The 26400-nt window shown below is 32.1% G+C and overlaps 2 protein-coding genes and 1 non-coding gene across 3 annotated transcripts; all 3 read right to left on the reverse strand.

Moving 5' to 3' along the window:
* Nucleotides 1-864: 864 nt before the first annotated feature.
* Nucleotides 865-1003, reverse strand: LOC133190145 (U4 spliceosomal RNA). Its single transcript, XR_009721577.1, has one exon. It is a non-coding gene; the product is annotated as a U4 spliceosomal RNA (small nuclear RNA).
* Nucleotides 1004-5555: 4552 nt separating this feature from the next.
* Nucleotides 5556-9657, reverse strand: LOC133189945 (sec1 family domain-containing protein 1-like). The gene is made up of 3 exons (XM_061325386.1): nucleotides 8790-9657; nucleotides 7096-7260; nucleotides 5556-6678 (listed from the first exon to the last, which is right to left on the reverse strand). Exons 1-3 carry the CDS (start codon nucleotides 9629-9631, stop codon nucleotides 5784-5786), a joined length of 1902 nt encoding a protein of 633 aa, XP_061181370.1. The 5' UTR covers nucleotides 9632-9657; the 3' UTR covers nucleotides 5556-5783.
* Nucleotides 9658-9839: 182 nt separating this feature from the next.
* LOC133189946 (protein limb expression 1 homolog) lies at nucleotides 9840-26051 on the reverse strand. Its single transcript, XM_061325387.1, has 5 exons — nucleotides 25856-26051; nucleotides 25353-25613; nucleotides 20836-20999; nucleotides 16082-16222; nucleotides 9840-12089 (listed from the first exon to the last, which is right to left on the reverse strand). Exons 2-5 carry the CDS (start codon nucleotides 25609-25611, stop codon nucleotides 11676-11678), a joined length of 978 nt encoding a protein of 325 aa, XP_061181371.1. The 5' UTR covers nucleotides 25612-25613; nucleotides 25856-26051; the 3' UTR covers nucleotides 9840-11675.
* Nucleotides 26052-26400: the final 349 nt, after the last annotated feature.

A 26400-nucleotide genomic window follows, 5' to 3' on the forward strand; every position in this document is an offset into this window, starting at 1 on the left:
CCGGATTAACAACAATATACACGAATTTTCTACAGAAAGTGAAGAAATATTTTACATTGACTTACCGGCATGTTTAGATCTTTCTTTTATGACATCACAATTAAATCATTGACGTCACAAACATTTACTAATCACCGATCCCGATTATTTAAACGCACTCCCCTTTCCCTAAAATAATATTTCTGCTACTTAAAATGAAAATAAGTAACAAACAATTAGTAAAAGAAAGTTGTGCTAGTATTTAAAAAAAAAAAAAAAAAAAAAAAAAAACTAGAAAATTGGTTCACATGAATTGAGAAAAAAGAAAAGTTAAAAAAAAAAAAGAAGAAGAGGAAGAAGCTTATTACATGTTGCATTCCAAAACAGACCAAAATTATTTTGTACGGACGCTTCGATCGTTGATTAGGTTAATTTAATCTCAGTAAACATCAAACCTAGCTACGTCCTGCAATCAATTCTATAGATTTTAGTGTTCACATCAAATAATGCGTTTTGAGACTAAAGCTTTGAAACACAAGTTTTGGAAAAATGTATGATGTATATCATTCAGGTTGGGAATCTGAGAATTGAATCATTCTGAAATATAATTCAAATCATATTTATTTCCGATGCTCTGCCTTTTAAAAAATGTTGCTATCTATCACACAAAAAAATTATGCTAAATTTATTTTTTATATAAGAAAGCACATTTATTAAATAGGAAAAAGTTTACATAAAATAATACTAGCTGTGACTGATTCACTGATTTTTTTTTTTCCCGAATATTGTCTCTTAACAATTTATATTGTGATAGAGGTTGTACACATCAAGAATTAGACTCCCCACTCACATCGGATGTTTTTCTCTCATTAGTTTTGATCGTTGCTCCCGTAGGAGCGTTCAAAAATTGCGCTAGCGGCCATGTTTCAGGCCACTGCGCGGGGTATTGGGTATAGTTTTCAACTAGCAATAACCACGCCTCGGATTAACCTCATCGGCTATGGTACCGCCACTGCGCAAAGCTAATATTTTAAGGGCGTGAAAACCCTCATAAAATAAAACGAAACTTAAACAATATAGTGTTTCTAATAATTTTTTTTATTTTTTTCTTAACATTAGCTTTAATTAAAAGCAATTTTACAAAAATTAAAAGAAACATATATGATATAATAACTTGTCTATCAAAATCATGTATACAAAGTCAAAATATTAACATCTAAGGAAATAAAAAGTACTTTTAACGTGTAAATATCAAAGGGAAGTTAAAAAGACAGGTGTGTTCTATTAATAGGTACTAATGACAGAGTTATCCTTCCTGTTATGATACTGCGTATAGTATGAAGCAAAATGCCAATTTTGTGTTAGTTCATATCTAATTGAGTTTTTAAAAGATGAATTCACATTTATCTTTTTTTTAATTTCTTGCTTACAGCACAAGGTGCTACAGGATTTCCGTTAAGGAAATCTTTAATAATTTTTAAACAGCTAAAATATTTAAATATGAAAAAAATAATTGAATGAAAAAGGTTCTACAATAAAAGGGTCAGTTGATCTACTGATATTGTAAAAAGAAACAGCGAACTTGCATTATTTAAAAATACATGTAATACATTTTTGACCCTAAAATAGTGTAAGTTAGTTCTGAAACGTACGGAAAAAAAAGTCCTCGTGTCATAATGTTAATTTATATATATATGTGTACATATACATACCAGTGGCCCTTTTCACAAAAAAATCTTAAATCAAAGATAAAAATTTTACAACTCTAAATATTTGTTAAATAAAGATAGTTTTTTTTTCTCTACAAGATTATTCACCACATGATGGATCGAGAATTGGAAAAATTTTCCTCCTTTTCGTAAGATATTTTATGAAAAGATCCACAGGTGTATTAACTACCATCCAATAATTTCAGAAATTACAATATACTATATATACAAAATTCTGTTAGTGAGATGAACGAACGACATCTGATCGATCATGTATTCCTTGATTCCTTCATTGCACAGGAGTTGGTAGTGCTTAATGATGTGTTATATAAATGTAACTTACGTCTCTGTCAAGATCAATTTAAAAAAAAAAATAAATTATCAAACAAACAAAAACTTTCAGGCGTTGTTGGGAAAAGAACATACGGCTTGTATGGGATTTAGAGTTTTGTGAAACAAGTAGGAAAATTTAAAAATATCCAGATTACAGAGGAATCGAGTCTCCTGTATTTTTTGGGGGTGGGTGGGTGGGTGGGGGGTTGATGGTGGTGAGGGTATTGATAATAATCAGACTAAACAAAATGCGGGTTAATTTTTTTTTTTGATAATCCTCTCTTTTAGTGATGAAATAAATCTTCTTTTAAGAGCAACTATACATAAAGCACCTATTCCTGCATAAATCGAACTATATTCTTTGGAATATGACGAATTTTATTTATTAAAAAAAAATCACAATACACAGATATACATACATTTAATTCAAAATTAATTAAAGAGGAAAATGGCATATTTCAAATGCAACCCCTTTTAAGAAAAAAAATATGGAATATATTTTGAAAAGAAAATAAATTCATTATTAATCTATTTTTGGTAGTACTTCTTGATTTTCGTAAAAATTACTTCCAGAATAAACCAGAAGCCAAAAGAGTACCCATTTATAAAAAAAAAAATCTAGCTTCGGAGAGGAAGTGCGCCTTGTAGAACCTCTCCAGAAACCTGGTGACGGCCCTGCTCCTTCATTCACAGTAAAAAAAAAAAATACCGGTAATAGTAGTGAAAAAAATCTATATTAACTTATTGAATGGTTTATCACATAAGAAGTTTCCAATCATCTCCAATAACTGGATTATTTCTATCACCTACTGTCCAGTTTCAGCTAAAACCTAGGCTCCCCTCCAGGATTTCAGTCTTATTGCTGTTAGAAGTTCTGCTTTGCCTCTTCAAAGACAAATGTCATCAAGTACCTCCGATGTAAATAAGGACAACTTTAGATTGTGACATCACTGATTTCCATGTATTTTTTTCAAAAGGAAAAAAAAAACACCTCATTTTCTTTTGGTATCCACAGATGCCTTGGACACCCTTAGTCTCATCCAGTGCTGTACATGTGTATTATACATTATTTGCAATTGATGAGAACGAGTTCGATCCCTTACTGACTTAACACATATTTAAGATGAATATAAGCCAATTACCTGGTCAATGTCTAAACCAAAATTAAACATAAGAGTTCAGGCGCGGATCCAGGATTTTTTTCCGGAGGAGGGGAGGACAACCCAGTCCAAAAAAAAACCAACCCAGAAATTTCTTGACAAGCAAAAAAACAAAACAAAACCAAAAAAAAAAAAATGAATAAATTCCATATCCCAAACGTTAAAAACACGTATTTCGTGGTGGTGGTAGTGGGATTCAAGTTTTCCAGGGTGATCCAAAGTCATTTTTTATTTGCTTCAATATATACTTTCAATAACTCTGCAAATCCCAGGAGGAGGGGGGGGGGGCTCCGGACTCCCCCCCCCCCCTTCTAGATCCGTGCATGTAGTTAACTGTCATGTTTTAATTGTTTTGATTTTCCAACTTGAGTTGAAGGGTCTGTGAAAGCAAATATGCACATCATGCAGTTCAATTATATCTGGACATACAAAAAACACATGCAATTTTCTAACAAATAAATATTTCAGCAACTTATGATGCTAAAACATGTTTAATTTTTTTTTATTCATTGCATGTAATGTATGTATGTCCTTACTCAATTTGTGTGATCCTCTGTATTATTTTTTTTTAGGTGGAACAACCCTCTAATAAGAGAGAAAACTTCTTGACAGAATAATTTCAATTTGTCTGATAACTTGTTCAATAACAAGGACCATTATATAGTCAATTCATTCTAATCCCAATAAATGTTACAACTAATGACTTCTATTCTCTTTTATCAATAATTTTTATGGTTACTAAAAATACTTGACCTGAAATATTTGCAATAAGTTCTTTCAAACTGTTAAAATTGGAATGTTCTACCTCTTAATAAACAATTTTAAAATGCTACAGAAAGAATCGAGGCATTCAAGGCGATGGCAATCCCCCGCTCTGAGAAAAGACGTTTTCTCAATTCCTTAAGTTCATAGTTATATTTTTCAAAATTTGTATTGTTAATAATATCTTTTACCCATTTCCTTTCTTTATTTTATTGAATAAATTATTGACAAATAATTTATTTTTCACTCATATTTTTAAGGTATGTGAAAAGGAAAAAAAAAATCTTCATGCATGATTCGAACTCTCTCCAAAGCTCAGAGTATGCGCAAGAATGAACGCATTAACCACTACGCTATGAAGTCTTCTCGTCTTTGATGTGTCTGGAGTGATTTAAATAAACGAGTTTATCGAAGCATATATTTTTTTTCCAAAAAAGTTCGATTTTTATATAGAATGGCTTCAGACTCCATTTTTTTTTGAAACATGAAGTAGATTTTACTTTTACTTTTCTGTCATTTAAACATGAATGAAGAATGAGGACTTGACCCATTCATATTCAAAAATCATTTTTAATGGCTCTAATAAACCCAATTTTCACTAAATATGCTTAACTGTCAACTTTAAAAAAACAAATTATCAATTAATAAGTCGTTCAATAAAATTAATGAATCAAACGTGTTGAAGATGACATTACGGAAAACATAATTTAAGAAAATAAAATTTTTCTGTGAACTTTGAAAATTGAGAAACACATTGTCTCATAGCGGGGGATCGTTCTCCCTTGTACACCCTCTTTCTTTATCGTGTACCAGATAGAAAATTTTCATTACTGGTACAATGTACTTTTTTTCACCTAAATCATATTTTAAAGAGAGATAACTCTTGTAGGCAGATGCATTAAAAAGCAACCCATCATGTTTTCTAATATGAATTCAATATGTATGACACTAAATATTGTTTTCATATATATATATATATATACCTCATATTTATAATTTTTATGTTGTGTTATTTAATTGTGATCACTCAATAGAACAGAACATTTTTCACTTGCTCCTGGGAACAGCTTAATGTGTTCCATTGCCCTCAGCCACTGGCCTCGGGTTAAATTGAAAACACTGAGCTGTTTCTAACACCTCAGGAAAAATAATCTGATCTATTGCCTGATCAGACATTAAATAATATTATTAACCTTGAAAGATGGATCTGAAATTAAGACAGATGAAATAAAAAATCTATCTATAACCCAAGTAGAATTTTATAACATGCCATAGAACCAGTGCTTGGAACTGGTTGAATTTCTGCCCAATTAGTCCTACTTTAACTGGAATTCTATATGAATAATTGTATTTTTGATTTGTAAAATTTTTAAATTATACAATAATTTGAATCAATATTGGAGGTCATAATTTAAGTATTAATTGAAAGCATTCTGTTTTCAAGCTGATGAGTCATTTTGCCATTTTATTAATTCTGCAGTGTATCAAATAAAATTTCTGTTGCTAGCATGGCAGCATGTCACAATCACAATACACAGACCCTGAAAAGTATGCTGACTGGTTAAAAATATCTACAATTCCTTCCTCACCAATTTAATTTGTTTTGCACAAATCATTATTCATATATTTATTTAATCTCAATCAAATTCATTGGACAATGTAGTTGCAAATGATGTTCACAGCCAAAGATTCTTGTAAAATAGTTTTTATGTCAAAAAAAAAAAAAATAAAGCATGAATTTTCACATGGTTCTAAACATATACCACGATAGGTTAAACTGTACATAATAAAAACAATAAATATCTATACTTAATTTACAACATTAACACTAAATCATGTATTAATTTTCTGACCCCAGCCTCTCCAGCTGTCTCAAGAACTGTGTAGCATTGGTCAGATCACTACATCCATACACTACTTTACGTGGAGCACCTGTGCTGGATTTGTTTTTAGCGTAGTCCACTAGATTCTGATATTCAATGTAGTTACCTCCTCCTACCATGAACACAAAAGCCTCTTGGAATGGTGATTTATTTCTTGGGATTGCAGAGGAATCAAATCGCAGAAGTTTGGGATCAAAGTAACGAAAATCATCCACATCCTGCAGAGATTTCATGTCCATTAAAGCATCCACAACTCTTGTTGTTGGTAAATTATGCTTTTTGATGACTAAGTTTTTCACTCCCTCCATGAGAAATTGTGATCCTGTACTCATCAATTTGGAGAACATACCCACTGTTTTGGTACCTCCTCCTGCATACTGACTTGGGGCGGCCGTCATTTTGGTATATGCCTTCCATTTTCGGATGTAACTGATGGCTGAAGTGTCACAGTTGGCACCAGTTAAAGCTATGAGATATTGATCAATCTCCGCGTCAGACATAGGTGGTCCACACAGTAATGCAATAATGAACAATCTGACCTTATCCTGGGGGGTTCCCGATTCATGGTCATTTATAATATCCATCAGAGATTGATCCAGTACTGATTTCCCCATCAATTTTTCTTCTGTTTCAAAATACACATCCAGTTTTCTGGCTTTGATTTGCTCCAGCAGGGCTGTGGCTATGTTGGTGTGTTGGTCGATCAGACGCTTTCTCTCTAGCAGTTCTGGGAGAGAACTCACTGTGGATGTGAGTTTGGCTGTGTGATCAGACAGCATACTGATAGCTGACTCATCCTCTCCTTCTATACCCATGGCAGCTTTTAGCTTCTTTACTTCACCTTCCTGTGTCCTGTTAATTAAACAATATATAGTTTTAACATTAAATAATTGTTGTTGTAACCCCATGTGTACCAACATGTGTAACTTCAGGTATCATTAGAATCTATGGTGGAGAATTGGAAATGAATAAATTGTTCAAGATAGTTCTGAAAAAACGCAAAACTAGTGAGCTATACTGTAGAATATTAACTGTTTGTCAGGAACCAATGTTCACAAGTCACCCATACCTACTAATTAACATCTCCTCAAACCATAATTATCAATGTCTTTGTTCATTGAATCTCATGTACAATGTTAACAAGTTACCCAAACTTACATCCCCATATATGAGTAAAATTTTGATTGCCCAAGATGATGGCTGACACCCCACAAGTTGAAATGATTCCAAAGTGTACTGTTGTAGCATTATTTGTAGATGAAAAGCTACCTGTAGGAATCCAGTTCTACTTGGACTGCCTCTGCTACTGCTGGGAATGGACTTCCTTTCTCTGCCTGCCAGAATCTGTCAAAAGGCTGCAGATCATACGACTTCTTTTTCTTTACGACTCCACCTGCTGGAATCTTAGACTCGACTGATTCCTCAATTTCAACTCTGCCAAAACAAGTTCATTAGTGTACATGTATGAATAGAAAGATTGAATTAAATTTCTTAGATTGTTTTACAGTCTCTCCCAATTAAAACTATCTGATTGTTAAGTGAGCATAATCACCCCTTTTTTCAGATACTGGTAGTCAACAAAATATTCAATACATAATACACAATTCTTGTAACAATCACAGATCAGGCCCTGTGATCATGAAACATCTTAAAGTCAAAATCTTTATGTTGTACTAAAATTTTGCAGAAGTCAAGCAGGCCAAAATTAACTATTTTATAATATTGCTTTACAAAATTGCTGTTATCTGTAAAATTAGAGATTAACTCTATAAATAATAAACATTTTCCAGGCAACTGAAAATATGACTTAAGTCTAAGACTGTTTCATGATCCTGGGGCCTGATCTCATGTGTATGTCACAGAGCAGACTATCTCTTCATAGTATATGTCAATATGTGTCAATGAATCTATGAAGTACATGCATATGCATGTATACATGAAATAAGATATGGGTAATTCATAGCCAAACTAATTTATCAGTTAGGAGTTATTGATCAGTTCTGAAGCAACAGGGTTCTCATTAATTTAAGAATTTGCATAATAGATGCAGCAAATTTTTTTGGGATTCAACTTGTTAAAAACTATGTGTCCAAGGACTCAATAGAAGATATGTTCTTATTGTTAGCTAGAAAATTTGGGTGTTTCAAAGAATCAAAAATGTTGTGATAGTCATCTTGCAGGGGTGTTCCTAAGAATTGAAATAGCAGGGGACATGAAAAAAGTAGAAGGGGTTTTAGGGTTCATCCCTTATAAGGGGGTTGAGCGGGAATACTAGCATAACCGGGGTATTATATCATTATAGGTGGGGAAATTCCCGGCCCCCAGGTCTTAGGGACAACTCTGTCTTGAATATCACTACCATAAAGTTAAAAATTTTAATGTTTAAATCATTAATTATCTTATCTTTACCTGGGTCTATTCTGTTTTTTTCAAATAAGGATATGATAAATAATAGGATGTTTCACTATTAGTCCAATAGTGTAAAAATTCAAAAGCTGCAACTTGGACAGTAGAAGTTTTTCAGAACCAGGAATCTTGCATTTTATTCAAAAACCCTTATTATACCACTAACCTGTTATTGTTTATACTACACTAAGATTTTTTATGCAAGAGTTCATTTTCACTTTAATTTTTTTTATGGCAATAATTATGCATGTATTTGGGAAATACATGTAATTTGAAATGTTAAGCATGATAAAATTGTATTTTATTTATTTCATAAAATAAGCATGTCTGTTAAAATAATTTCATAAAGGTTTTTATTGTTGCTTAGATGGAAGGATACTGTAATAACTCAACTTCGACTCAACATAATCTTTTTGGGATGTAACATATTTCACTGGGACCAAAACCTTTTCAAAGACTGGGGGTCCTGGGACTCAATTAACAAAATACTAATGCGAACTCTGAGCGATTTAACACAATTTGTTAGACCAAACCACTTTACCAAGAAACTGTACTACCTATTCAACTGTAAATCAAATACATCATGACTAAGTGCTTGGTAAGTCCAGGTGTGATGCAGCATTGTTGCCAGATCTAAATTTCGATCAAGTAGAACAAGCAATGGCCGTTGAAAAGAAAACTGTCCAGCTTGCATACTGTCACTCGTGAAGAAACTACTTCGTGCATCTCTGATGTTTTCTCTGAGCTTCTTGTCTAGTTTTTCTGCCACCATTTCGGCTGCATTTCCTCTTGGACACCGGATAATAGGAACAGACCCAAGGGTCACAAACACAGAAAACAAGCTGTCCACAATTGTGTCCATTATCTGTTCTATTTCTGTGTCTTTCACATCCCCTTTGTTCAGCGCATAGTATGATATGCTGTCCCTATCTTGGTGACGAAGGGTAAACATATCATCTTCCAGCGATATAAAATTTAGGTACTGGTCAACAACTTTCGCCACTTGTGATACACAGTTGCTATGAATGGCAGCACTGGCAATTTCTTCCAGTCGTTGTCGAGAAATAGCCGATATAAAGTTAAGGTAGTACGTTTCATATAACTGACCCTGGAAATCTTGTCCGATCCGACGAATGTTGTCGTCTGTTGGCATCACAAAGTAAATAGCCGGCACGTCTGGTATAGGATCACGCTCAGAGTGCAGTTTCAGGTGAAGAGTTACACCCATATCCCTTAGTTCCTTCACCGTTAAAAGAGGTGAAATTATATCCTGACCAAATCTGTCGTATACCAAGACTTTCCATTGCGGTTCTGTTGTGGTAGCTTTGGTAGCTGGGACATTAAAATTCAACATACGTTTCAAAGCCGAAATTTGTCGCTCTCTCAAGGAGGACGCCATGTTGAATGACAGCGCCGTCTAACAGACGACGTGGCGATTTTGACGCATGCTAAGAAAGATAACCTTGAATTCATGTAAATTACTATTACCTCCCTTACACCGTTGATTGTTTGGCATTTACTTTTTACTGACAGAATAATATATCTTTGTCACCAGACCAAAAAAAAAAAAAAAAAAAAATATTGCAAAGAATTAGCCAACTGTATGACAAGTTTCGTCTCTTTATTGAAATATATTTCATATATTATGCATTAACTATATGTGCAGAAAAAATGTGAGCTGTACAAAGAAGGAAAAAGAACCACAACTGGAACATAATCACAAAGCAGAATAACAAAACAACCAATCAATTCAGGTACAGTATTATCATACATTTTACAAAATCTCCATAAAAAAAAAATCATTACATTCTTTATATACTTAATCTTATTTTTTTTTCTTTTCAATTTGGGATTTTTTTTTTAAGTTTTACATACAAAAGAGTCAGAATCAATTTACTAGTGTAAAAAAAATTTATTTCCATGCTTTAATGTGTAACTTTCCTGTAGCAATCACTTTGATATGAAAGTTCTTTATGTACATTAACTTTTCACTAAAATACTTCATGGAGACAAACTGAACATGTACAATACAGACAATTTTTCAGGTTGATATTTTAAAGCAAACAAAGCCTAAGAATTAAGCATTTTACAAATATCAGAAAAATAATAATCATTTTAATATACATATGATCACAATTTCAATTCAAGGACACATAAACATACACCAGAAACTTAAATATCAATGAATATTACCTCTGGTTTACATGAAAAAGAACAAATATATAATGTTGACACTATCATGATGACCAACTCCTAGAGAATAGACAGTCTCTCTGTATACCACTACATAACAGATCACACATCTTACAGTCTGAGATTCTTATCAAAATGCCTTCATGAAAATCATTATCCAATCCTCAAAATACATACAGGTGTTATCAATGTATAACACATTGCAAAACCTTGGAGCGAGAGGTTTCATTTAGCATTAAAAAAAAAAAGAAAAAAACATAGCATGAACTGAAGTGTCAAATCCGGTACATGATATTTTACACAAAGACAACATGAATCATTTTTCATGCAGTTAATTTATTGTATTTTTAGCTTGCATTAGTTCATTCTCTATTATATACAATCTAAGAAATGCAATTTCTGGTTACAATGACATACATATTGCACTAAAAATTTAACAATTAAAATCTATTTGATAAAATAAAAATGGTTTCTAAGAAACTTTGAACATCAAGTTTGAAATCTACAAATGAAGGTAGTGAAAATACTGTACATGCACTTTCTATACATTAACTTCTGTACAATGCTTAAATTGAAGCATATGAAATTAGATGAAAGACCATTGATATGATGCCCAAATATTAACAGACAGTGAGATTCTATACTATATCATATGTCTTTGCTGAGACTGCAGCTCTATACTGGTTTGCACTTATAATAGTGGAAGAGAAATGTTGCTCCTAGACTTAAAACCTTTCAATTTTGGATTTACAGAAATATGTATCCTGGTGTTTCTCAAGTTGTACTAAGTTTTTTTTTCTGAAATCAAACCAAAATTGTACTTTTTGACAGACAGCTATTCTTAAGACAGACAAAAGACACCTTACTACTGCATTTTTTTTTTTTGTGGGTCTTCGACCATTAGAACTAAAAATACACAATCCGGTTAATATACAGTGTGTAACTGCAAATTTAGACAAATGATAATAAAGCAGTGAAGTATGTATCAAATTGAACATTATATTTTACAAATCATGACAGTCTATATCAAATAGATCAAAATTTGATTTATCAATAGCGTTGGAAATTGTTGAAACAAGTGTACAATGTATTTTCTTCTGAAATTTTTTCCACGCTTTTTTTCTGTTTAATAAATGTACACATGTATCACTAGATGCCTACATTTTATGTTGTAGGTTGTCATTAATTCCACTTACGAGGCAAAAAACAACATAAAATACTGACTTTTCAACAAAAAGAAATATTTGTAACTATGCTAGACTTTCTGCAGGTCCAATCTGACTGAGAGCCAACACTAAGATATCTCTTTTCTCTTTGAAGACTCTCAACTCCCTTCCAGCAAGTCTGGCACTCTCAAGTTCTCGTTCTGCAATTTGAAGTTCATGTCTTATAATTCCAGCAGTTTCCTGTTCTCGAGCAATCCAATCAAGTGCCATCTGTGACCTCATGTCATCGTCAAGGGAGCGATGTGAATAATGAGCCAACACTTCCTGTCGAGAACAGTTTCTATCACGCATGGCTTTGAGACTGCCATTCCAATGAAGGAGCTGAAAGACTGTCATGAGTTCTTGGAATTCTAGCATCGTTCTTCCTTTGTTGGCTTCCAACATAAAACGGAAGGCCCCTATTCCTGTAGCTGGATTATCAGCATCCATCAAGTTCCCCTGAAAAATAAGCATTGTGTTTAGTGTATGTTAATATGTGTTTATGTTTTGATGTTTCAAGTTTAAAAAGGACTCCCAGCCTGCCAATTACTTTTAATAATTCTGCAGTTTCAATATTAAATGTGAAAACCAAGTTTTTGTGGTTTTCATGGTGAGCCAGACCATGCAATCAAGTGATCAGTGAAGCTTTACATTACCTATGTATGTTGATGAGTAATAGAAACCAGAAGTCTCTGATGAGACTGTAGCTCTACTGGTCTGTACGTATAACAAAGTAGCACTTGGATTTGAAACTTTGCAACATGCAACAATAAAGAGAATTATGTATCTTAATGTAGTCTACTTCTGTGACAAGTTATATTGAAATCAAACAAAAACTGTAGAAGGAGTAGCATTTTGAAAGTATTTCACAGAAATTTCTATTTTTAGTAACATGACAACACCATTCACTGAAATCAAAAACCAAAATACATATTATGTATCGTAGGTATTCTAATTGTGTGCTAAATTAGACTGAAATCAGACCAAAATTGTAGGAGGAGTAGCATTTTAAAGGAATTTCACAGAAATTTCTATTTTTAGTAACCATGGAAACACCACTCATCCAAATGAAAAACCGATGCACTAAATTATGTATCTTAGTGTAGTCTACTTATGTGCCAAGTTATATTCAAATCAGACAAAAAAACTGTTGGAGGAGTAGCATTTTAAAGGAATTTCACAGAAATTTTTATTTTTAGTAACCATGACAACACCATTCACCAATATCAAAAACTGATGCAATAAATTATGTATCTTAGTGTAGTCTACTTGTGTGCCAGGTTATATTCAAATCAGACCAAAACTGTAGGAGGAGTAGCGTTTTAAAGGAATTTCACAGAAATTTATATTTTTAGTAACCATTGCAACACCGTTCATCGAAATCAAAAACCGATGCACTAAATTATGTAACTTAGTGTAGTCTACTTGTGTGCCAAGTTATATTCAAATCAGACCAAAACTGTAGGAGGAGTAGAATTTTGAAAAATTGTTTACAGACAGACGGACAGACAGACAGATGGACGGACGACGGACACCTTACTATCGCATAAGCTCTCCTGGTCTCTGACAAGTTGAGCTAAAAACAAGATGTGTTTGTGAAACACTGATGCCCCTGTATGGCAGCTTATGGCGAAGGTTAAAGTTTCTCAAATGGAAGTCAAAATCCAGGCCAAAAGATAAAAAATGTTAAATTTGAAAGCCCTAGCTCCAACCATTCAAAAGTTATGGCGAAGGTTAAAGTTTTTTAAAAGTAAGTAAAACATCAAGGTCAAGGTCAAAGTTGTTGGTATCCAAAGGAAGGTCTTGTCACAAGGATTACATATGTAAAGTATGAAAGCCCTAGCACCAACCATTCAAAAGTTATGGCCAAGGTTAAAGCTTTTCGAAAGTAGGTCAAACTCCTATGTCAAGGTCAAAGGGTCAAAGTGGTTGGTATCCAAAGGAAGGTCTTGTCACAAAAAATACACATGTGAAGTTTGAAACCCCAAGCACCAACTGTTCAGAAGTTATGGCCAAGGTTAAAGTCTCATAAAATTTTGCAAAAGTGGGTCAAACTCCAAGGTCAAGGTCAAAAGGTCAAATATGATGGTACCCAAAGAAAGGTCTTGTCACAAGGAATACACATGTGAAATATGAAAGTCATAGCTCCAACCAATCAAAAGTTATGGGCAAGGTTAAAGTTGACAACAGACAGACAGACAAACAGATAAACAGACAAACAGACAGACAGGACAAAAACAATATACCCCCGGGATCTTTCGATCCGGGGGCATAAAAAGATCTTAATTCTCTGGATCAGAATTTGAAAGAAGCTATCTTTATTACTAAATCGGCTAATTTTCAGGAGAATCAGAATTTGAAAGAAGCTATCTTTATTACTAAATCGGCTAATTTTCAGGACAATGAATCATTTTCCATCTTTTTTTTTAAATTACATATACTAGGGATAATGAAATACAGTATTCATTTTGAATTAATGATGTTTGATGAAGTAAAGACATTGCATTAAAGAAAGCAAAAAAAAAAAAATCACATCATACATTTGTGGACTTGAAGTAATGACCTATAGAAAATGAAGTAATCATACACAGGTGTTGATCCTAGATGTCATCATCAATGACTCTCTGTTCATTGCCAATTTATATCCCCAAACACAAGTGTCTTTTTTTTTTTGACAAAATCAGAAACTTTATTGCCCAAGAATGTTAATGAAATCACACTTTGTGCTGGATTTTTTGTTTTGTTTATGTTTTTTTTTCCCAAACTACATATGTATTAAGTTAGTACTTTTTCTTTTGTCTTTCTTTATTATTATCTTTTTTTTATGCCCCCGGATCGAAAGATCCCGGGGGTATATTGTTTTTGTCCTGTCTGTCTGTTTGTCTGTTTATCTGTTTGTCCATTTGTCTGTTAGTCCGTTTGTCTGTCTGTCTGTTGTCAACTTTAACCTTGCCCAGAACTTTTAATTGGTTGGAGCTATGATTTTCATATTTCACATGTGTATTCCTTGTGACAAGACCTTTCTTTGGGTACCATAATATTTGACCTTTTGACCTTGACCTTGGAGTTTGACCTACTTTTGTAAAACTTTAACCTTGGCCATAACTTTTGAACAGTTAGTGCTTAGGGTTTCAAACTTCACGTGTATTCCTTGTGACAAGACCTTCCTCTGGATATCAACCACTTTGACCCTTTGACCTTGACCTAGGAGTTTGACCTACTTTTGAAAAACTTTAACCTTGGCCATAACTTTTGAATGGTTGGAGCTAGGGCTTTCATACTTCACATATGTAATCCTTGCGACAAGACCTTCCTTGGATACCAACCACTTTGACCCTTTGACCTTGACCTAGGAGTTTGACCTACTTTTGAAAAACTTTAACCTTGGCCATAACTTTTGAATGGTTGGTGCTAGGGTTTTCATACTTCACAAATGTAATCCTTGTGACAAGACCTTCCTTTGGATACCAACCACTTTGACCTTGACCTAGGAGTTTGACCTACTTTTGAAAAACTTTAACCTTGGCCATAACTTTTGAATGGTTGGTGCTAGGGTTTTCATACTTCACATATGTAATCCTTGTGACAAGATCTTCCTTTGGATACCAACCACTTTGACCTTGACCTTGACGTTTGACTTTTATTTAAAAAACTTTAACCTTCACCATAACTTTTGAACAGTTGTATCTAGGTCTTTCAAATTTCACAGGTGTATTCCTCGAGACAAGACCTTTCTTTGGGTATCAACATTTTTTATCTTTTGGCCTGGATTTTGACTTGCATTTGAAGAAACTTTAACCTTCGCCATAAGCTGCCATACGGGAGCATCAGTGTTTCACAAACACATCTTGTTTTTTTTTTTTCGCAGCAATGTTATTTTATGTCCAAATCTAATTTCAATCTTATGTTAGAAGTGAACAGAATTTTTACAGTTTACGAGGGTCTTGTACCAACATTTGGAATTAGGCCAGAGCCCATGAAATTTAGAAACATTGAAACAATTACCATTTTAAAATTTTAGATGTCAATAATTTGATTACTTCAATCCAAAAACATATTCAAAAATGATTGTTTAAGTATTTTTATTTGATAATTGAATAAGAAAAGATTATACACAAATTTACCAATAATTGTATTGGTTTACATGTAATTCTTGTAAACCTGCATGCAGGTTTAGAAAAAGTACATTTTTCTCATTCAGATAGGGCTGGATATGTAAATCATTATCATAAACTTCACAAAATCAAGAGACCCATAGATTAAAGAACTGTTTTTACATGTTACATGGATACACATTTTCTGACAACTCAACAGAATTATTGTCAACATCAATGTCTTCATCAAAGTTGTCACAATGTGTATTAAATATATTTATTTGGAAATAAAGTGATGCATCATCATTTACCACCTATTATTCCTTTCAATGCATTTTCTTTTAGTATTCGTTTTACCTGGAAAGACCCTGCTGCATCTCGGACTGCTCTCTCAATAAACTCGTCCGAGATCTTCCGAGATGGATGCTCATTGAACACGGAATTCATCAAGGCAATTTTTGCTGCACTACGCCTGGCCTCTGCTTTTGTAGGACAGTGCTAAAAATAGAATACAGGGACATTTAAAATGAAATCCTTTGAATTAATTTATTTTTCTGATGGCCAGTTGAATAGGAATTTAAACTTTATAACATTGTTAATAAATGGTCCTTGTTAAATACAGTATGATGGGTACATGTTCTGTACTGAGTACGCTGTACAAAGGTAATAAATAAACTGTATTCCAGCTTCAGTTTGAGGCTAGCATGTTGTAATAGATACGCATATCAAGTTTAGTGAAAAACTTTATTCTTTACACAACTAAGCTTCATACATTTATAGCACCTGAAGTGTATATTAAAAAAAATAATAAAATCAGGTTCAGAAATTATTTTACTTACACAAATAACAAAATGGTCTTTCAATATACCAAATAAAGTGTGTCTATCCATGCTGTTTTTGGCTTAGTATATATCATAGTAAATAATCATATATACAGGAGAGATAAAACAAATCCTGATATTTTTCTTCATTTTGAAAAATGGTCAAAAACTGAAATTATCTTTCAACCATCAATCATAGCAACTGGAAGTCTCTGATGAGACTGTAGCTCTACTGTTTTTATTTGATAATGGTTAAAACTTGATCTTGAAACTATGGCAACAGCAATAAATAATGATCCTTGGTTAAGTCTCTTTCTGTGTCAAGTTTAAATGAAAACTGTACTAGGAGTAGCCTTTTGAAAGAATTTCACAGAAAATTCTATTTTTCGTAACCATGGCAAACCATTTTTTTTTAAATCAAAAACTGATATACAGGATTATGTACCTTAGTGAAGCCTACAAGTGTACTAAGTTTTAGTGAAATTAGACCAGAACTGTAGGAGGAGTAGCATTTTGATTCTTTGAAAATTCTTCCAAATTTCTATTATTAGTAACCATGGCAACATCATTCATTGAAATCAAAAACTGATAAAATGAATTATGAAGGTGTCAGATCATTTCTCTCTAAAACCCTTTCTCTCCTAGGTTATTTCTCTCCTATACCATTTCACGGCAGATCATTTCACTTTCCTACCTGGGTCATTTCACTCCCTATCCATCTGTGTTCTTGGATTCATGTCTTTTCTAATAAAATTCATAACACTGATGAAAACTGAATATTTGCCAGACTTTTGCCTTTTAGAGGGCTTTCTCGTCCATGAAAACCATATTTTGAATGGAAAATTTTAATCAAGAGTAAATAAATTTTATCAAAATAATCATTTATCCGTATATAATAAAATTGTGTGTTTGTAGATTAGCACTTAGATTTACAAGACATTTTCAGAAATAAATCAAATAGGCAATATCAATTAATTATATATATTTAAGAAATTTTACTTTAATCGGTTTATTTCGACAAGCTTTAAAAAAAAAGATCTGCCGCAAATGTAAATAATTTAATTATTGTTGTTAGAAAAGGGTTTAATGTAATAACAAAATGGAATTCGAAATACAAATACTTATTTTTTGTTTAATTATCACTTTGTAAAACCTTTTTAAACTAGGAAATGAAGACACATAAAAAGAAAAAAACTGAAACGCAATAGTTACAATACTGAAGATGTATCCATAACATAAACGCCTTTTAAAGTAGGTGAGACAGACGGGGGAAAAAAAACTACAAGAACTATTTGATGCTTTATTTTTGAATAAAAAAAATCATTGATTATGAATCAAAAGCTTCGTATATTAACATACTTCATGTGTATATCTTTGAAAAGTCCTTTATTTTCAAATTTGCACCAATTCTGGTAAAATCACAAGCAACGACCTATATAATTATTGATGCAGTTACCGCAGAATAATAATTCACTTTTTAAGTTCAGTCAATTTTCAAACGATATCAAAACAAAGCAATCTAGTATATTTGTGAAATAAATAAACATTTTTACATATTAATTTAACTCCAGTCGGGATCAGTTTCATTTTGATCAGGAAATGTTTAAAATTCAAAACTAGCAAGTTTCCTTAAATTTTGCTATTTTATGTCTTTTACTATTTAAAATATAACTGCTTAATGTTCCTCTCCAAAATGGATAATCAATAACAATGGATTCTCGATCTTGATAATGAATTAAAGCAATTGAAAATTCACACATAAACATATGCTCACAGCATGTATACATGTATAATTTATTGCCTTCATATAATGTGTCATAAATCTGATAGACAACAGCTTAAAACTTAGCATTTTTACATTACATATTCTTGATAAAAGCAATAAAAAGTAGATAAAGCAAAGAGAACAAAGATTATGTATCGGGTACTGTTCTGTTTTTTTTTTATAATCGATATTGTTAAGTCTTCAAAAATAAATAAATAAATAAATAAAACATAAATAGAATTTAAATTCTATAAAATCTATACTTATAAACTACATAATAAATTTTGCAGATAAACTCTGAAACGCCTGCAACAGAGTTCACATTAATTCATTTTCATGAAACTAACAACAAACAATCGTTTAAATATTTGATAAAATGTCATTAATGAATTATTCGATCAAAAATTCGTTTTAACTAATATAGAGTGAATAAGTTTTGATTACTGATTACAAATTAAAATGTGCAAATCCTTTTCATGAATATCTGATCGGAGTCTTGAGAGTCTTGATAGTAGTACTACTGCATATTCGCCATTAAGAGCATATAATGGCAACTGATATGAAGTACAATTTAAATATAGTAATAAACTTGCTAAAAAGAAAAGTCAATTGATGAATAAATTATTGTTAACATAAAGAAGAAAAAGTGCTATATTCTAGGTTTTAACATTTTTACTAAAGATTTTAAAAAGTATGCTTTAATCAATACATTTCAGTGTTTTTTCTACACACAATCTCTTGAAATATTAAATACTGGGGGGAGGGGGGGGGCTTTTTTACCCCCCCCCCCCCCCCCCCAAATATGTGCATATCCGATTCTTTAACCTCTTATGGAAATGAAAACAGAGTTCCCAAAGTATGACAGTAATAACATAGTAGAACAGGTATCAAAATAAAGTTGCACGTATAAAGAAAACGTCAATGAAATTGATAGTTTTTAAGTAAGTTCCTAAACTAACTGTGGGATTTTGTACAAAGTATTTCTTCCTGCTATACGCCTGTAATTAATTGTCAGAAGAAACTTGATATATATTATTTGAAATGATCAGTCAGCGGTTATGAAATTCAATTCATAATTCCCTGGGCTTGCGCGGGATTTCATCTAGTTACTTTTAAAAAGACTTGTATTTCTGCGTTCACATTTTATTAGATCAATCATTTAACAAGAATAAATAAATAAATAAATAAGAATCAATTAACCCACAAATGTTTACAGATTTTAATACTTATTCAAATAATAATTGTATTAGACAGTATAACTTGGGCTAGTATGAGAATACTAATAGTTTAATGATACAAATAGAATCTAAAATTGGAAATAAATAATTAAATTACTTTTAAAAATCATTTCCATAGATAAACCGATAACTTTTATGTTGGGAGTGAAATGACCAAGGTTGTGGAGTGAAATGACCCGGGTAAGAGAGGGAAATGACCTAGGAGAGAAATGACCTGGCTGGAAATGACCTAGGCGGAACAGACACTGGAGGGAAATGACCTGGATTCATTATGAATCTTGCTGTAGTCTACTTAATATATAGAATGTTTTAATGAAATGAGACCAAAACTGCAGGAGGAGTACATTTGAAGAAATTTCACAGACATTTCCATTTTTAATACTCATGGCAACACCATTCATTGAAATCAAAAACCAATATAAAGAGTTATGTACTTTTGTGTAGTTTATTTGTTTATCCAGTTATAACTTAATTTTTTTGTAACATGTCATTTGATTGGATAAAAAATTAGTATATATCATATTACCTGACTTATGACAATGACTTACGTCAAAAATGTATCAATCCGCTTGATGCTACATTTAAAACATACAATTTGAAGGCAATTCTGAAGGCAAAATTGTTTATTTTCTATATACTTAATGATGAAAAATTAAATTATACGGAATAAATTTAATAGCTACTATACTGCTATAGCCTAGGTTGGAACAGTTTATGCTTTTTTATAAACCCCTTCACATAGGAAAAGTAGCATTTTGAAAAAATTTCAAAGAAACCTCTATTTTTAAGTAACCATGGCAAATCATTCATCAAAATCAAAAATCAATAAACATAATCATGATTGTATCTTATTGTACTCTACTTGTGTACTCATTATATTAAAATTTGAAGAAAATAGTAGGAGGAGTAATACAGAGTAGCATTTTGAAAAATTGTTTACAGACAGACAGACACTTTACTATCACATAACCTCCTCTGGTCTCTTAACAGTAGAGCTTATTAATAAAATGAAATTTATCCATGAATTGGATAAAAATGCATTTTTTTTTTCAAATGAATGGTAAAAAAACCACTTTTGATATGTTTTGAATCTTTGTAACACAGGATGAATCATTTCAAGAAGCATAAAATGAAAATTGTTGCCAAAAAAATTTTTGTTTTTAATTTTGAAGCCTAATTAATATACTTCTGTTAAATGCTAACTTTAAAAGTATCTTGATGTTAAAAATGTACAAGTTTATAATCAGTCTGAACAAAATATGAGCATAATGAGAGTTCAAAACTAACCTGAAAACTACCAAAACAGCTCCCCCCTGGGAGGGAGACAAAACAGACATAGGGAGGAGAGTTGGAGGGCTGGGACTCGTATACCACCAGGGCCCCATTTTTCAGGTCTGCTCCCCTCTCAAGCTTCATCTGCCAGAATTCCTGCAGGGCCTCCACTACATTCACTGAAGAATCACAACATTTTATTATTCAATTTTCTATATGAAAGCATTACCTATAATTAATCTGACCCTACATGTATTTTGTGATACTAAAAATTCCAGTACATACAAAATAAAGAAGTTGGAGTTTTTTTTTGTTTTCTTTTTTTTTTTTCCTTTTTGTTTTTGCTTTTTTTTTTGTCTTTTTTTTTTTTTTTTTTTGCTTTTTGTTTTTGTTTTTTTTTTGAAACATATTATTAATGGGGTTTTTACAAGGCATGTTGTTCTGTGTATAAATGTTATAAGAAGTATGTGTTGCATGCAAACTGAATCAGCCTTTTCTAGTAGAAGGATGTTGTCAAAATGACTTTGTTACAAGTTTATTGTACATGTAACTTTAACAGACTGTCAGGACTCATCACTAAGATTTGTCAATGAAAAAAATAATATAGAACAATAATTTCATTGATAGCCTGTCAGTATAACCATGATTAATTTTCTAATAGCAATTCCATATTTTTATTGATGAACATGTAGTGAAATTAACATTCCTCTTTGATCCTCTGTTGCTTTTTATGAGTTAATAATACATATCGTCTGGTCGGAGATACCAAAATCTAGTCATGCAATACAATCTCACTCATAATTGCTTTTTAAAAATTTGCAATAGAAACTTATATCACAATGAGGAGATTCCTGCATTCCTCAATGTCTTTAGAAATCACCTTGAAAAGATGCAGCGAAGGATATCCAGGTATGTAAAGGCAGGTGAAAATCTTTGATACTGCGATAACTTCGTACTGAATGGACATGCAGAGGATGGCATTTTTCCCTGAGGATAGCTTTAATGACTGAATAACTCAGGCTATTCATTTATGAAATTAAATATTGGGTAAGGTTTGGAGAAATGTTGTGGTGTTAATCATTCCTTCGGGGTATTTACTGGGGACATATTCGTCACTGGTTGATTTACAGTATCAGGGACACCTACATATTATACTTGTATTTGCACAGATATTGATCTAGCAATAATTAGAAAACCATTTATCTGATAAAAAATTTTTAAAAAAAAGTATCACACCATAACAGACATTGATTTTTAAAGTCAGTGCAGGTCAACTACCGGTAAATGAAACATGCTGTGGTGCTGACAACTGTTTTTATTCTTATAATAATAATTAACAACATAATTAACAAGTGTGTGTCAAACACACTCAGAACAATAAGATGAAGACTGTTAAGCTGCATATATGTGTATATGATTAAACAGGAATATTTTCCATGATAGCCTTTCTGCAGTGATTGATGAATTTAAAACCTGTGATTTATTTTAAAATTGTTCCTCCTATCTACCTGTGTTCCATCAAAAAGATTGTACAAGTCAAGATAGAATATATATCTGCATGAGATTTGTCATGGATGTCAGTTGGATGTTCAGCAACAGATTAGAATTGTGACAGAACCTTACAAACAATATAATCATGAAAACATACACAAATTTAGTGTGAAACAAAGCCTGTAGCTTAACCAGAACTTGTACTATTAAGTATTAATCACATACATGTATCTTTCAGACATCTCATAACATCCAAGAAACTCTAATCTTTACAATATTTAAGTTTCTGTATCAATATCTGTTTATTATGTCTAAAGAAATAAATTTCCAATTAAATCCCAGTAAACCTGGACTTCAGTAAACAGTCTGTAAATCTATAACAAATGTATGTCAATAAAGCATGGCTTATAATCCACTGAATTATCAGAAATCTGAAGTTCTTACTGCCTGCTTTTGTCCCCCATTGTGACAGGGTGGTAAACAAAATCAACTGGTCATTTCTTTCACTTTTCATGTCCTTTAATCCCTGTTTTCTAATCCAGATTGGCCTTTAATTCACCATTTTTATCTTTTCTGCTTTTGTTAAATTGCCATTTCATGCCCCCTCTAGTTTTAGAGAACCACTTGTGAAAATTTTTACATAATCAACTAAGTTATGAATATTTTTACTTCACTTGACAATGAATAAAATTGATCTATTTATTCAGAGTTGGAAAAAATTTAGCATTCAGAAGATAACATTGATCATTTACATACCTTTGTTGTTTCAGGCAGTGGGAACTAAGCCAAAAAAGTTTCTAACCTTTTTATGTCAAAGGGAAACAAATTAAGTCAAATACATTAATGGCTTATCAAAGTATTTACATGCCCACTTCTGAACACTTCTTTTGTGATAAATCAGCAGTAAATGGGCCCGTTTATAACCTAAAAGTGACAATAAACCATGAGAGTTTGGGAAATAATTGTTAAAAATTGAAACAGTGGGTATACATATTGTTATTTCAGACTCAAAAACATGTATCATGAGACATACTTCAAAGATCTTAATAAAATAAAAAGAAACCAATTTTCATTGCATGACACCTTGAAAAGCTTGCAGATCATGGAGAATTTATGCAGGAACAAGTGGTATAAACTTCATGAATTTAAGTCACATTTAATCTGCATTTCTTCTTGCAGCAATTTAACTTATAACCCCTGATCTTCAATTAATCTTCACACACACACATTTTAATTTTAAATCAGCTTTTGTAAATCTCAGTTAAATTTGACTATTTTTCTAAGTGTAATTGATACCAGTAGCTCAGGAGAATCAACACTATACAATATAACCATGATAACAAACAATAAATTGATAGGTTACACCAGTACCAAGGTGATTAAAAAATGGTTTGAATTTGAGTCAAAATAAATTCTAGAAACAACTGTACAGTATGTGCAAGAAATAAAAAAGGACTTTATTACATTTATTCTTTTTGATTAAATGAAAAAGCTTCAAATTGAAAGGACAAGTTGATAAGCACATGTTCTGTAGAGTACTATGGAAGACCTTTAATCAAATGAAGTAATTTTTATACCAGACACAAAAGGTACCTTAATACATGTATATATAATGAAGGCAGTCAGTTTGAACCGTACAGTTACGTGAGATAAGAGCTGCCTTGAATTGCGCTTTTACTACCTGAAGTAAACCTTTTTACCTGTAGGAACAGATGGATTCTCTCTCCACCTGATATGAATCAGGGGTCTACCTGGCTCAACATTGCTCACAAATTGACAATTTCCCATATATGATAATAAGTAATGAAATTTTGATATAGGTGGGAGCCAGCTGCAACCTTAAAACCATAATATGTCATGCTAAAATGTGTAACAGTTCAGTGTAACTATGTGCAAAGGTGTATATAGATATACATATATATATGTAGGTGTATATATATATATATATATATATATATATATATATATATATATATATATATATATATATATATATATATATATATATATATATATATGTAGAAGCAAAATCAACCTTCTTTGGATTTTTTTTTTGGAAAGACTTAACAGTGTATAATGCATCAAAATAAATTTATTTGACGTGGTGAACATGGTGAAACAGTTCTGTTACTAAAAGGCTCATTACAGATTTTGGCTTAATCTCTGCAAGAGTACGAAATTCACAGTCACTGTATAATTATCAATATAATTAGTTAATTTTTAAAACTGTTTGCAAGAACATTTCTTCACACAGTTTTAATAATCACATGAAAAAAGCAAAATGATGCAATTTCTTTTTTCATCAACATGACAAAATGAAGTTATATGTATCTTTATACTTGCTAAAAGATTTCCACATATATACCAGAACATAAAAATTTTATACTACACAATGTAGGCCCTATTTACTATTTAGTTTTTAAAAGGTATACCCCTGTACATCACTGCTGGTCTCATAAAAATTAATCTATTTTATGTTTATGCAATCTACTTAACAGGACGCCATTATATTGCGTCAGTGATGGTCTTTGATTTAAAAAAACAAAACATTAACCTTCCTTTTATTTCTAAGAAAGATAAGACTAAGGGACAATTAATGTGATGTCTTTAATTAACCTCATTTCTGGTAAGTTCCTCCTCCTCAAATTAGATTGAAGGGACATATGTAGGGAGGAAGGGGAAAGGTAGTGTTTTCTGAAAACTCTTTCCCAAAAAATGAACATATTCAACATAATGATCTTTTGATTTCAGTTTATAAAAACAATACCTACATGTATTATTAAAATATTCAGAATTAAGCAAGGATAATTTATTAATAACCTCCCTTAATAGACATTTAAGATTATGAAAATATTACCTATTCATCTCAGTATGTTTACTTGCCTGTAGTTATGGAACTGTTTTGAAGTATGATCCCTATAAATCTTGCTATAATAACAGGTGTTTGCATGACTCCAAAGTTACACTGACTGTAAAATACCATCCTGTAACACCATTGTGACTACAAAAAGATGTCTCTATTTTAAAATGCATTGTAATACCTCGGCCATATCCATGTGAATGTTTGGCAAAACTGTTGACAACAGCATCGACAGCCTCTTTGAGGACAGTCTTGGCTTTGGCGTCTGACATTGAGCCTGACTTTCCCGACACAGACATTCCTGCTGCTGCTGCTGCCATTATTTGTGAGGGTAAAGGTCGATGAGTCTCAGCATACATCTGTGGAGACATTGGTGAGGAGGCCTGTCTGGGTGCCGGGACAGGCTTCCCATACCCCGGGTGTCCCTTGTACGAGGCCATTCCTGCAAAAGCAGAACAAAGATGTTGAACATTGCGTGAGAGATTCACAGTTGATCCAATGAGTTGCTAAACCTACACCTACATTTTGGCTAATATAAGTAAAAAAGAAAATAAAATAATAACTAATTAAATACAACAATATCCATTACCTGGAAGCAGCTACTTCATTCGAAGACATTTAAGTTTCAACCACTGGATAAAGAAGTAAACAAAATGGAGAATGCAGTACAAAAAATCGCCTCACCTGTCAATCTCTTGTTTTCATCACGACTGTAGATAAATCTCCAGGTAAATAAGTTTGAATGATACAAATCCTAGTTCAAATTTCTTACATAGTCGATATAGATCAATCAATAATTCATGTGACGACTAAATTACTGATAACTATTTGAAGAATTTCACTTTCATGTTGATCCACAGCCTAATCTAATGCTTTATGACTTAATCGGTAAAATTCAGAGGAGATCCGAACTTACGTAAATGGGAATTTGAAATTCATTCCCGATGTAATTCGCACCGGGTCAATAAAGCTTTAAAGTCTGCAATTTGTTATACTTTTACCTATTTTTCATTTAATTATTTTTTTATTTTTTTTAAACTAAATTCATATGAAAGTTGGAAACATAAGAAAATTTTTCTAGCATATAAACCCCCTTCTGTCAGAGTTGTAATGTTCACAGATTAATGAATCTTTTCCAAACAATTTCTGTTTGGGGGGAGGGGGGTTAACCAAACAATTTCAGTTTGTGGGCACAGCCATACCAGCAAGAAAAGGGGGGGATTTGTTGA

This window comes from Saccostrea echinata, unplaced genomic scaffold (assembly GCF_033153115.1).
Source record: "Saccostrea echinata isolate AGI-Se365-2 ecotype Australia unplaced genomic scaffold, CSIRO_AGI_Sech_v1 ptg000020l, whole genome shotgun sequence".
NCBI classification, from domain to species: Eukaryota; Metazoa; Mollusca; class Bivalvia; order Ostreida; family Ostreidae; genus Saccostrea; species Saccostrea echinata.

What these genes read in the sequence shown, in the direction of transcription:
- LOC133189945 (XM_061325386.1), bottom strand. Translation starts at nt 9,631, where the DNA reads ATGGCGTCCTCCTTGAGAGAGCGACAAATTTCGGCTTTGAAACGTATG. An exon ending in TTTGATTTACAGTTGAATAG is followed by an intron (nt 7,261 to 8,789) that starts GTAGTACAGTTT and finishes TTGTTTTGGCAG; the next exon opens with AGTTGAAATTGAGGAATCAG. An exon ending in GTAGAACTGGATTCCTACAG is followed by an intron (nt 6,679 to 7,095) that starts GTAGCTTTTCAT and finishes TTTAATTAACAG; the next exon opens with GACACAGGAAGGTGAAGTAA.
- LOC133189946 (XM_061325387.1), bottom strand. Translation starts at nt 25,611, where the DNA reads ATGGCCTCGTACAAGGGACACCCGGGGTATGGGAAGCCTGTCCCGGCA. An exon ending in GCTGTTTTGGTAGTTTTCAG is followed by an intron (nt 16,223 to 20,835) that starts GTTAGTTTTGAA and finishes TTCTATTTTTAG; the next exon opens with CACTGTCCTACAAAAGCAGA. An exon ending in ATGCAGCAGGGTCTTTCCAG is followed by an intron (nt 12,090 to 16,081) that starts GTAAAACGAATA and finishes CTTATTTTTCAG; the next exon opens with GGGAACTTGATGGATGCTGA.